This window comes from Calypte anna, chromosome 23 (assembly GCF_003957555.1).
Source record: "Calypte anna isolate BGI_N300 chromosome 23, bCalAnn1_v1.p, whole genome shotgun sequence".
Taxonomy (NCBI): Eukaryota; Metazoa; Chordata; class Aves; order Apodiformes; family Trochilidae; genus Calypte; species Calypte anna.
The window spans coordinates 5,907,632-5,921,173 of record NC_044268.1 but is presented as its reverse complement, the minus strand read 5'-3'; the positions used below and the strand labels follow the sequence as shown (position 1 = coordinate 5,921,173).

Here is a 13,542-nt window from a genome sequence, read left to right as displayed (position 1 = left end):
GTCCCTGCCCATCACAGCTGGGTGTGAAGGGGCACAACAGCCTTCACCACCATACACTTTTGAGAGCTGGCAACAGTGTACAAAACCTAGGTATGAAACCAAGGAGGGCAACATTAAAAATTAAAAGAGATGTTTAAATGTTAATTTTTAATAATGAGCTATACAATTTCATACATAGGAGGGGAGTCAATCATGTGGGGTTTTTTTCCTCAGTGACTGACACTAATAGACAGAGTGGACTGAAAGACCAGACAGTTACTTTCACAAGGTAACTCACACAGAAATTACATTATTTCTGTCAGCACTACTCATTCTCAACTCTCTTTATGCATCATGGAGAAAGAAGGCCACTAACTTCTAAAACAGACCAACCTCAGAGGTGTGTCTCTGCCTTCACACACTACAAAAGAAGTGCAGGGTGATCAGCTCAAACCCCATCAGGGACCTTTAGTTGTTCAGCTGTGGCAGAACTGTGATGCTCCAGATGCTCCAAGCATTCACAAAAACTGGAATGGCTAATAGAGAGCTCAAGTATTAGAGAACTTAAGCAAACTTATTTGCCTAGTAAACCTGGAGGCATTTTAGCATGAAATCTACATTTGAAGAGAGATGAAATTAAAAAAAAACCAAACAAGTCTTAGTCCTGGTCAGCAAAAAAGAAAGAAAAAATGCCTTCAGAGGTGGTGTAGTATGGGGTTTTATGTAATTCCACTGACAAGGAAACTGCACAAACACAGCTACACAACAACTGGAGGAAATTATGATCCCAAACTAAGAACCATCTAATAAGCTTCATGGGGAGACATTCAAATTAATGGCCAGGAAAGTAATTTTGTAAGAAATAATTTTATAATATGAAATGCCATCAGTACTGTATGTACTGACCTACAGTTTCAGTCAGGAATGTGCTCTCCTACAAACTCTTCTCTCCAACACAACTGGTTAAGCTTAACATTGTCTTTTAAATAAGACATAAGACAGCAAGTGCAGGCACTGAGAAATCTTTGAAAAGTTACTTCTTACCAAAAGGAGGTAGTCCATAGGTTTGGGTGGTCTGGGGGTAGATGGTGTAGGGCTGAGACTGCTGCAGTGCTTGGTACTGAGTCTGGCCAGGGTAAGGGCTCATTGTTTCCGATACAGGTACAGAAAGGATATGTGCATATGGCCTTATTAAAAAGAAAGAACAAAAGTCAAAAAGATCTATTTATATTATGCTACTTCAGCTTCTAAACCTGAAGACACACAAAAGAAAATTGCTTTAGGAAGAAGAAACAATACACACTGATGAGCTATTAAGATCCCCAAACGTGGCAAATGACAAAAAAATTGTGTCTTTCCATTACATTAATTTATTTCCAGTTTGTTTACTTCTCAAATACTATGGGCACTATTCAACAACATTTACTTGAAGTGGCTGTTCATCCTGGTGATTATAAACCAACAGTCACTGAAGCCAAAAGGTGACTTCTGTCAGCTTTGAAGATGCATAAAGATGCAAAAAGACAACTTCAGAAAGAAGTAGGAGTTAGAGAATTTAGTAACAATTGTTCAACTTACTTTGCAGAATACATTTGTGAGGTATAATCATTTGATGACCTTGGGATATAATCAGTGCATGTCATAACTGGAAAAAAAAAATTGGTATAATTATACAGGTGATTTCAAAAAACCCCAAAATAATGACAATATCAGCATGCACACTACATTTTATCCAAGACATTGGATTTAAAAAATTTATTAGTGCCTTGAATATCTGTTTCTCATTCTCTAAACATGCACTGTTAAAACAGCACAAAAAAGTTTTTCTTTCCAGTTCACAGCAGATAGATGATTTAGTCAGTACTATTCCTCCCTTTGTAACAGCACTCTTCTCTCTACCAGCTGGCTTTGCAATTCTCAAGATAAAACTTGATAAAAAGCAGGCAAAGCATCCAGGTTCCAGTCCTGGATCCAGAGGGGATCCAGGCTAACTGTATCTTTCAATGGGTCCAGGGGCTTGGGTCTTCCATCCCCATCCCTAAAGCTGCATTTTCCCTGTTCTGTATTGAGACTCAACTATCAGCCTTCAAAAAGAAACACAGTGATGGTGAGCAGCATACTTTGCCTTGGGATTTGCTCTAGATGCCAATGATGTGGTACAAAAAGTAGTAGGGCTTTCCCTACCTGGAACAGTCCTACAACATTATTGCTCTTGTATCACCAAGTAGTCAAACATTTTAGAAGGTACATCCACTAAGAGGAAAAAATTAGCTTGTACAGGACAAAATTAGCTTGGAACATTTGCATTCTGCTACCTAGATTACCTCCTCTTTTTTTTTTTTTTTTTCCCCTGGTTGTCAGTATTAGTCTGAACAGTTCTGTAGTAATAGTATTTCTAGAATTCTTGTTTTAAAAATTGAATATAAAGAATTATGTAATGGTGTAAAAAAGGGAAAACACCCACAATATTACTACATACAACTGCTGGAATTTGTAAATGACTTCTCTAGTCAGGCAGCAGATTTTGCAAGCTAAAACTTCTGGTAACTCCTGCAATTGCAGCACCACATCACACTGATTAAAATAGTAAAGATCCAATCAGTTAGCAATGGGAAGTGACATATTTTCAATCAAGTTAAACTTATTTATGCTTGTAAATATGTATGGGCACTCAGAGGTATTTCACACAAAATCTTACTTTCATAATAACTTCCAGAACATTCCACCTCTCACTTACTATGCAGTTTTTTTATTTTCTGCCTCAGTTTCCCCTTAATTTATTTAATAAGGACATTCTGAATTCAAGAGAGTTCAGAGTTTAAGGCTAAGTGTATGGCAACTTACCACTTAAGAATCAACCAGCTGTGTAGAGATAATGATTTATAAAAATAATGTACTTTACAAATAGGCATCACTATTGATCAAGTCAACCCCACCCCTCAAGAAAAATCAAGTATAAGGTATGAATAAGTCATAGCTGTACCCAGCAGCAAGGGGGCAAGGACACAAAAATACTTGTTAGAAAGATACTTGCTTACCCATCAGGCATCAAGGCTTTGTAAGCACCACAGCAAACTTTATGACTGAAATTGAGTCAAGGCTAAGGATTACAAGGAGGAGACCAAGCTTGTGCTTGATGAAGCAATTAAGAAGACTAATGGAGGAAAAGAGGAAAGACAGTGGGAGCAGAACTCCAGAAAATACTTACTCTCACTGGACATGGAAAGGTTTGAACCCAGGCTTGTAGATTCAGGTTTCTGATCACTGACTTCTGCGTTGCTCACATGACTGCCAGGAAAAACAAAGGCTCATTAACATTATGAACTTTTAAATTAACATCTTTGGCCATCATAATTCCTGGGTTGGATATTCCTGAGGCAAACTCTTAGCAGAAACTCACTCTGCACTCTCTGATACTTCAGACAGAGATCCCAAGGGAGAGATTTGCAGCTCTTCCATTAAACTGTCATCAGCTCCAGCACATTCTCTCACCAGCTGGGCTGCCCAGTTAAGGCTGGAATTCACTGGCACCCCAGCAGACCCAGCAGCCTGGCACTGCCACCTGCAGCAGGCACTGTGCACTTCTCTCCTGCTGCTTTCCATCAGCTCAGGTACCCATCAGGCTGTCCATAAAAGATTGTTTTGCTCATCCAGCACAAAAACTGTGCAATTACTTTTGCAGTAATTTGGGATACTGAACAGACTCAACTCATGGAGGGATCCAGCCAGCACCGTGCTTGGTGCACAGCTGAGCTACAAGCAGATCTTCCTTTCTCAGCCATGAGCAGTTATGTACTGTCTCCTTCACCATGTAAAAAGTCAGCCTAAGATTATCAGAGTAACATACAGCCTCCAAATGGCATGAAAAGCTATGCTGCAGAACTAGCACTAAAGTGACTTATATTTGCCATTATTAAATTTGATACAAAAATAAAATTACATGCAAGCTTCTAAAACGGAAGCTTAGAACAATAATTGTTCCACTCTAAAAGCAAATTCAAAATTACATACCTCAAGCTTTGTTCTCTGGATTCCTGCATCTTGGCTTTTTTCACCTGCAAAGACAAAAAGATTCAGAGACAGAACTAACAGGAGGTGTCCTTGACAGGATCTGGGCATACAGACCTCTGTGGATACTACAGAGTTGCATTAGTGTTTAGATGCAGAAAGCCTTGCAGAGAGCTAAGCAGGGTAACCATGGGTTCTTTATCTGAAAACAAGCCTGTTTCCTAATCAGAAACCAAGTGCCAATGCTGAATGTATTAGCAAAATTGCCTTCTTATATTTAAGTAATGAACAGATGAAACATCTACAAATATCTGGTAAGGACAATCTATCGAAATTGGATAAAATCAGCTTTTGTTTAAGTCAACAATTAATTTTAATTTTTTTGATAATGAATAAATAATGGGAGAGAGTTTCACACTCTGGTTCAGGAACCCAGAAAAGCAATGCACAAGCTTCAGAACAAGCTGTGGAACCTCTTCAGATGCCTCCTTTCAACACATACATCCCTCTGAAAACCTCAGGACAGATGCTGAGGGGTTGGTGTTATTTTTTTTGGTCCCCTCTAAAGTGACAGGATCACAGTTTTAAGACTGTTCTCATGAAGAGGTGAATTCATTGTTTTCAAAAATAAACAAGAAAAAAAAAAGGAGAAAAAGAAAACAGGGAAAAAGATACGGTGTACTTCAGTGATTCCAGTTACAACTTTATCAGTTTAAGAGATGATCTCACTAAGCTGCTCTACAGTGAATGTTTCAGAGGGTATTCATAAGGTGCTATTCCCAGGGCTTATGTTCAGTTTTTAAAATAAAAACCCAAACAAATAAATAAATAGCCAGTTTCTGCCCCAGAACTTCCAGCACTGGAGTTTGGTTTTATTTACAGAGCCAGCATCAAAGCATCCTCCTGATGTCAAGATAACATGCCACAAGACAAGCAGCATCAGATGCTGCTCTGTGCCTGGATCTGACCCTCAGACTGACATTCACAGTTTCATTTCCAAGCCCAAGAAGAGCCAGGGAAACCCAAACTCCGAGGCAGCCAACAAGCAAGGTGATGACTTGTTGGAGCAAACACTGCCAAAGCTGTTTCAGACTGTGGCAGTGCTGCACACAAGTCATCAGTGCAGAATTTCACTGCAAATCCTTTGCTAATTTCAGTTAACAAAAATCTTCAGCCCAAGCACATCACCACTGTTTTTTCTCTACACCTTTGGCAGAGTTGTGTCTTTCTGGAGCCCTTCCCCGTAACACTCTCTCTCCCTACCATTGACTCTGTCTTGCCCTTGCTGTCCTGGATTCCAAACAGAAATTAACCTTGTGGATGTCTGCAGTGAGTGCAACACAGGTTCACAGTCCCTTATAAACTGGAGATTTTTCACATTTTCTAGCATTCAGTATTAAACAAAGTATTACAAAAATCCACTACATAAATCCACAATGCATTCAACAATTGAGATATACAGGATTATTTCTAAAAACTAATCCAGATTCATAATTTGTTGTCATTAAGAACTTTTTTGTCATGAGAAGGCCAGGAGGTCATTTCTCCCATGTCTGGTTCTGTTTTCTACCAATACAGTGTGCACAGAAACTCTGCCATTCTTCTTTGGACCTGAAAAGGGAAGAAATATTCAAAAAAGAGGGAGAAAAGACGTGTCTGTTCAACAGGAGGTATGTAGGGAGACAGTGAAAAGTCTACTATTATTTTAGAAAAGACATTTGGTATACATTGAATCAATTAATAATATCAGTCCACACCAACAGAATAAAATTATCCTTTTTTTAAAAGTATTATTTTTGAAGTAAAATACATGGAACTCAAAGCAGATTCAACTATCAACAGTTCACCATAAACATTATTTTTTTGAAGTAACATAAAAATTCTGTTCCTGTGATTAACAAAAGCAAAATCATTTGGGAACAAAGATAAGTTTGTACACTATAAATGCTGTGATTGACAGAACTTTGCAAAGCTCACTTCAGTTTTCTTTTTTTTAGTTCAGAAAATTCACTTAATGGTTTCAGTACAAAAAAATCCAAAAGGATTGTTCTTTTAATTTCTTCCTGCAAGAATACAAACACAAAAAGGCACCTTGCTTCATACTTGTGATCAATATAGTCTCATATTTTGCTCCAGAATGACCAAATGGCATAAGATACTTGAAAGAAGTTACCAAGAAAACCTCCCAGTGGAAATTACAGCAGACTTACAGAGGATGCTTTCACATACTGAAACCTTTCTGTATGCTGTCTCTCATGGCCTGAAGATTTTATAGACAATTTTCATTATGTAAAAATGCAATAGATACACTTCCTTTTTTAACAGACACATTAATTTTTAATTCTAATTCAGCTTCTGTTGATTGGTTTCAATTTTTGTGCCTATTATGTACACAAAATTTGTATATTGTGTCAGGAAAAATTGTAAATTTCTATTTCATTCAACTTTGTTCCTAAGTCATAAAGTTGCATAGCTGATCCTACAATGTATTTTCTAAGTAGTCAGCTGAAGAACATAAAATTAATACTTTAAAAAGTATAAAAAACTTTCCAATGGGAACATTATCCCATTGCCCTCAGCACACTCCTTACTGTCCCGTGCACTTGAGAAGGTGTCCAAAATTAAAATAAAATTTACTTTCAAGGTAACTTGGCAATTTCCTGTCAAGTTTACACCATGGAATGTAAATTAATTTGGTAATTAATATAAAAGATTTTTGCTTAACTCCTATGGTATTATGCTTCATACCATACTGCATTAATAACTGCTGTTCCCAAAACTTCTGCAACTGTGATGTGGCACTGAAAGTTACAGATAAAACAGCATTGAAAACATCTAAGATGTCAGGACAGCAATTTAAACTTATGACTTGTTTCCCCAGTCAAACACTTAAATTAAGAATTTTTTAAAGGCTTTTCACTGGTGGAGATGATTGTTCATGGGACCTTTTCAAGATCTTAAGCAAAAGAAGAAAGAAATACCATTTAATGCAATAACCAGCAATCTGACTCTGTCATTAAAAGAGTAAATTTTAGTTTCCCCAGAGCAGTCTTGAAATGGTCTGGTTTTCTGAGTATAACAAGCAACTATTAGGCACAATTTTGTATAGAAACTTTATAGATGAAGCATACATAACTATTCCTTTTATTATTGTTGCCTGTACAATTACAGTAAATTAAATGTACAACACATTTTACTAACAGCAAAACGATTTTTCACTTCTAGATAAATACACTAAGGATAAGCCTTATTATCCATTATTAATAAAAATAACTATATTGAACTTGTGGGATCACAGATTTGTTTTATATTTCATTTTCAGACTTTTAAAATGTACTTACTGGTTGTTCAGGTAAGTCTTGTGGCTCCTCCATGGGTATTACTATTCTAATGCTTAAATGATTCAAATCTTGTGTTCCTCAGCAGTCTTCAAAGCCTGTCAAAAAAGGTGTTCATAGCTTTATGTACTTTTGGGGGGCTTATCATTTAGGCTATCAGAGAACATTAATTATTATATATTCCACCCACAAGCTTTCTAAACTCACGTTGTCTACTCCAAGTAAAAGAAAAAATTCATATAGGGAAAGATTTCATAAGCAAGGGATTTAGCTTTAAGCTTCAAGTTACTGATTTTTTTACACACGTGGCACATTTCTGTATCATTTACTTGTACCCCACTGACTACAGAAGCTAATGTATCAATCAAACATGTACACCATAATTTCAAAGACACTTTAAATTATCAAGTCTGGCCTACTAGGTCAGTAAACAGAGTGATTCAATCTAACCTGTTTTAATTTAGAACATTTATATAACACACACAAAAAAAATCAGGACAAGACCACATACCTAAATGTATTTACATGCAGTACTGTTTATGGCCAAAGTCACAAAGTAAGTTTATTATTTTAATTGAGTCTTTCAAAAAGAGAAGTTTGACGAAAATTTATAAAACATTTTTATTTTGGATGCTAAGTAACCCAGTAGCAATTAGCATAGAGATCTTATATATTATACAAAACATGCTATCCATCAGGGTTTTAAAACCATGAAAAAGAAATTTTGCATTATCACCTTTATAACCTGATTAATTTTTGCAATTTGCTCAGCAAAAGATAAAGCATGGGTCCCTCCATGGCTTCCCCCTCTGCCTGACCAATGTTCACAAAGAGTCTGACCTATGTGTCTTATTGCTCTTTCACCCTTTCATCTCAGAGAGTTTATTAAAAACACCTCCTAACCTCTTCAGACAAGGTCCATCTCAACTGCACCAAAAGCAAGTGGGTGCCTCCTCTCCCACCCAGCAGAGTTCTCTTCCATTCGCACACGTGTGCATTATTGTGCATTATTCCACGAGTGGAATCTAAGTGGGTCCAAAAATTAGAAGAAAAGCTGAAAAACACTTAACGTTTTGAAAGAAATCAAATACAGCATCTTTCTGTGCTGAGATACAACCAATTCCTGCCATGGAAGTTTTGTTGTCAATCTTGGTGGATGCAAAAGGCTTCCAGCCCTCCTTCCTCTGTGCCTCTTGTCCCATCCTGTTTGGAGCATTCAGTCACCTCCACATCGTGAAAATTTTGCCATGCAAAGACTGAACAAGTTAACAGAAACAACTTTCTGGTGGCCTTGAAAACAACTCTTTCCCCCCTCCTGGCCCCTGCCAGACCTACTTAAACTCCCAACACGTGCAGCAGCTGACAGTGGAGCACCAGGTGCGGAGCATGGGGATGTTCTGCAGCCTGGATTAGTTTCATATTAACCATGAAAACACAAAGGATTTTTTTCTCCCTTATTTGAGGGCAGGTAAAGGTCTTATATGCCACGTGTATCATATATGCCAAGGTAAAAGGGTTTGAGAATTTTCCAAGGCTGCATTTCCTTGGACGAAAAGGAAAGAGAGAGCAACAGCAGAAGAGAGAGCAGCACAACACCAGAGCAGATACCAGGGTATCAGAGAGAAAGGAAAAGGAGAAAAAGAGGAAAAAGAAGGGTGAAAAGGGAGAAAAGGGAGAGGAGAAACACCCTTTCTGCTAAACTGCTGTGAGCAAGCCGGATGAGCTGTGGTCTCACACAGCCCTGTGCTGAGGGGAGCCAGCAGCACAGGAACAGGCAGACCACACAAGAGGGGCAGCAGAATTCCTTTCCCTTTTCAGTGACAGTCATAGTAAATGAAACCAGAATTTTACCATCTTATTTATGTTCCGCTTCAGCAAAACAAAGAGGACATAAGTGGCTGTGATACAGATACATGGCTCTGCAGCCTTTCAGCCTGTATTGCAGAATTGTTTGGGTCAGAAGGGACCCTGAAGACCATTGAGGTGCACCCCCTGCCACTGGCAGGGACATCTCCACCAGACCAACAATGCCAGGGATGGGGCAGCCACAGCTTCTCTGGGCAACCTGGGCCATGGGGTCACCACCTTCACAAGAAAAAATTTCTTCTATTCTCTCATCTCAATCTCCCATCTTCCAGTTCAAAGCCATTCCCCCACATCCCATCCCTCCAGGCCCTTGTCCCAAGTCCTTCCCCAGCTTTCCTGGAGCCCCTTCAGGCACTGGAAGGTGCCCTAAGGTCTCCCTGGCTCCTTCTCTTCTCCAGGCTGAACACCCCCAACTCTCAGCCCTGCTCCAGCCCTCCCAGCAGCTCCATGGCCTCCTCTGGACACCTCAGTGTGTTGGGGTCCCACAGGTGTCCAGCACTTCTTGTGTCCAGGCACAGAAAGCACCATGAGCAAAGCTGAGTCTGTCCCTGCCATTCCCTCCAGGCTGCAGGGCCAGGAGGGCTCAGCCCGAGCCAGGCTGCCGGCAGCTGCAGCCCACAGGCTGCCGGGAGAGCCGCTCCGGCCGCGCTTCCTCCCCTCACAGCGCCGCCACCATCTTTGCACAGGGCCGCCCCCCGCCTGCCCTTGGCTCCATCATCAACCAGGGCTCAGCTTCCAAAAAACAAACCCAGCACCTTGAACCTCTCTCCTTGAGCCCCCTCTGAGTATTATCTTATTTAGCAAGTTGCTCCCTGGAAGCAAAGTGGATTTTTCAAAACTGACAGTAAACGACACCAATTTTATTTTGTGTGTGTGTGTGTATGTGTGACATCCCAAGTCTCAAAATTGCATTTTTAATTTGTATGTAACTCAAGGCAACTGTGTTTCAGATAAGCTTATCACCCTATTTCTACTACAGAACATTTTAAAATCATTATTTTAAGAGAAGAGATACTGCAGCAGATCCTTGACATCTCCCGTTCCATGGAGTCCAAGCTGCTGCAGGTGCCCCATGCCAGGGGTGACCATGGAGGAGAACAAACACGGCCATCAGCCCTGCTCCCCTTCCCACACACAGCCCCAGCTACAGAGGAGATTCCAGTGATTCACATCAAAAAGAGCTGTTTCAAAGGTTGTTTTATTTTGCTTGCTCAATTTGTGGAGACACATGATCTAAACTGCAAAAGAGAAGGCATCAAAGCAGAGGAATGGCCTGCAGCATTGCACACATCAGTTCCCTGTCTACCTTTCTGCACAAGATTGCTATGCCAATAATTCCCCATTAAAAGCCCTAGCAAGCTCTGTAGAGTTTCATAAGCTAAATCCTGTTTTAAATATCTTTAGATGCAAAGTCTAGCTTGATCAGGCTCTCTCAAACTAGATACTATAATTTCTGAAAGCTACCCCCTTCCAGCATCAGGCTAGACTGCTATTTTACTTTCATTCGTTTTGTTTGAAGCCCATCTTCCTTGGCTTTGAATATAAAATCTCCACTGAGGAACAGTTCTTCTGTCAAGCTGCATTAAATTAAAGTCAAGGATATTATGATAAAACCAACAAGCAGTAATTACACTGATTAGGGAAAAAGCTGTTTGAATATGGTTTTATATTACTTTAAAATAATTACTGTTTCCCTAAGAACTAAACTTTAGTTAGAGCAATGATGTACCTATTAAACTAAAAGTTAGAATAAAATGTTTTGTATGAATAATAATGTAACCTATGCAGTTATTTCCACTCCTTACTTACTGAAGGACCAGCACCTTGCCATGAATAGCAATGAATATATGAATGAAGCAGTAGCAGAAGAATTTAAGCTTCCAGTGGAGCATTTCATGGCAATCTGTCCCACGCTGATACACTACAGGCACTTAGGATCAGAGGGTGCAGCCACAGCCACCTGAGCCACCACTAACTGGACCAGGGTGTTTCATAGCAATAAGCTCTTAATTCTGTGAGAAATCACTTTTTTTCAGAGAAGAGCAGAACTTGGCACAGTAGGATGTGGTGGATCCCCCCCTCCACTTTTAAAGAGTAATGCCTGGGTCTGATAAGGGGCTTCTGACCAATTAATAAAGATTGTGGTCAAAACTAATAAAGTAGCAGAAGGTATAGGAGTAGCACAGGGTTAACAATTTTTTTACAAGGCACAGCTCCATCTGCAGTGTTTGCAGAACATTGACGATAAAGGCTGTGGTATGCAAGGGCAGGCAGCTAAGGTAAGTGCTGGTTTGAGCTAGCTCTGGGAATAACAGCTCATGACAACTCAGTACTTTGAACCAAAGGTTGAAAAGTTCACTGTGAGGAAGACTCAGAGCCTTCATCCCAAAACCCCCGCATATGACCACCAAACACACCAGAGATGGGTGGAGACTGATGTTAACAGCTGACCCAAATAACCTCACTTGTATGCATGGGCATGTTTCTGTAATACCTATCTATAACTTTAGGTAATTAATAGTTGTTTGCATTCAGCTGCAGTGTATGAGAATTAGGAGGAGAGATCCCCTCACACCCAGCACCATGATAAACACACCTGCTTTAGAACCTTCTGTAGGTTTTGAAGTTTGATTTCACGGGTCAGGTGGGTGAAATATTCCATCTGACAAGTCAGAACACAAACTGAAAAAAACCCTTCAAAAATAATTTAAAGAAAAGGGAGTTCCAGTATTTAATACACTGCAGCTCCAGTGACACACAGAGAAAGCCCACCCTTTCTCTGAAAAAAAGGAGAGGCCCATCCAGCTTTTCTCCTCCATTAAGGAATGACATGCTTAATACAAATCATTTGCTTTCACAAGCAGGCCTACAAGTAACACAATGAATGATTTTCCCATGGTGCTCATAAGTCAATTTACTAATACCATATTCAGGCTGCACACTCAGTATCTGAAAGTCATCCCACGACTACCAAGCAGATGAGAACAGGTGCCTTGCTCCAGTGTTTGAAAATACAAATTAAGTAATGAGGGAAAAGGAACTCAGGTTTCCAACTTCAAATTGTAACAGCCGCAAATTCTACTTTCTAACACTGTCAACAATCAACTCCTCAGACAACAGTCCCACTCTCCAAAACAAGTCTTAAAAATGCTCTTTAAAATCCATCTTCGAGGCACTATATCTCCAACCTGATTTTGTCAAACCCACCCCTTTCTTTAAGCAGTTCTCCATTTTCCTTTTTCAGAAGCAGAGAGCAATTGTTTAAAAAAACAGCAAAAAGAAAAACAAAACAAAACAAAAGCAAACAACAAAACCAAAGAGTTAATGACTGAAAGCTGTGCTACACATCAGTCTGATGATTTTGTACCCTGAAAAAAATCCAGTGGATCTCAGGGCAAAGATTTGTATTGTGCTATTCTTTGCTTTTTCTCACTCTACACACACACACACACACAGATTCACACACATAACACAAAAGGAATATTTGCAAAATACCATGAAGAATACCAAAGAACATACCTTTGCCATGAGATCCGCTGGATTTTTTACTGTTTGCTCTCTGCACTCCCTGTACCCTTCTTTTTTAATAGGGAAAGACACAGACTAAAACACTGTGAAAGTTACAAGAAAGGCAGAGTGTGTGTTGTGGTTTTGAGGGTACAAGCAGCCATGGCAAGACTAAACACAGTCCTGTAGGACTGAAAAATTATGGTTTGATTAAAAATTCATAAGCTTAAAATGGGAAAAAAAAGTGCAATAGTTATGAACTGAGAAAATTACTGAAATTAAACGTGGTAATAGAAATAGTTTTACCCTAAATCAATGTTTCTTTCATTATTAGGAATTTTCACATTATTTTTAAATCCTTGAAATGTTATCAATGTTAAGGCTGTCTGCAGCTCACTTCATTTGAGCAATGACACAAGCAGCTTGGTTTCCCAGTTCTTATGCAGTTCTGTTAAATTTAATTTTGAAACACACCAGGGAAATTTTTAATGGGGAAAAGAAAGTTTGGAAATAACTTCATGCTCAAGAAAACCAACTCCCTATGTGCCCAGAAACAAGTTGGCAATTTCTTCGAGCTAGACCTAATGTGTGTATAGCTCATGTGGCACTAAACTACTATTAATCTTTCAGTTACAAAATGAAGCACAGTATTTTATATAAACATAAGAAAAGGAGAGAAATCTTTTACCTCTTCTGTTCATGAGGATTCAATATGCACCAAGACTTAACGGATTTTTTCTGAAGGTCACAATTATAAGATCCCTGGTATGTTTTAGCACACATATATTTTTTGTGTTTTAGATAATCAATAAATGAGTGGCAAGTCTCTAAAGCTGCAGCTCTG

The 13,542-nt window shown here is 39.2% G+C and overlaps 1 protein-coding gene across 2 annotated transcripts in view; it reads right to left on the bottom strand.

The window, feature by feature from the left end:
• EYA3 (EYA transcriptional coactivator and phosphatase 3) overlaps nt 1–13,542 on the bottom strand; it is a 42,376-nt gene that overhangs the window by 23,971 nt on the left and 4,863 nt on the right. For both annotated transcript variants that reach the window (XM_008496403.2, XM_008496404.2), the window contains exons 2-6: nt 7,329–7,423; nt 3,991–4,034; nt 3,188–3,267; nt 1,558–1,624; nt 1,024–1,166 (exon numbers count right to left, since the gene is read on the bottom strand). In XM_008496403.2, coding sequence (XP_008494625.2) covers nt 1,024–1,166; nt 1,558–1,624; nt 3,188–3,267; nt 3,991–4,034; nt 7,329–7,361 — 367 coding nt within the window. In that variant the 5' untranslated portion in view covers nt 7,362–7,423. The remainder of the gene's footprint in view (nt 1–1,023; nt 1,167–1,557; nt 1,625–3,187; nt 3,268–3,990; nt 4,035–7,328; nt 7,424–13,542) is intronic.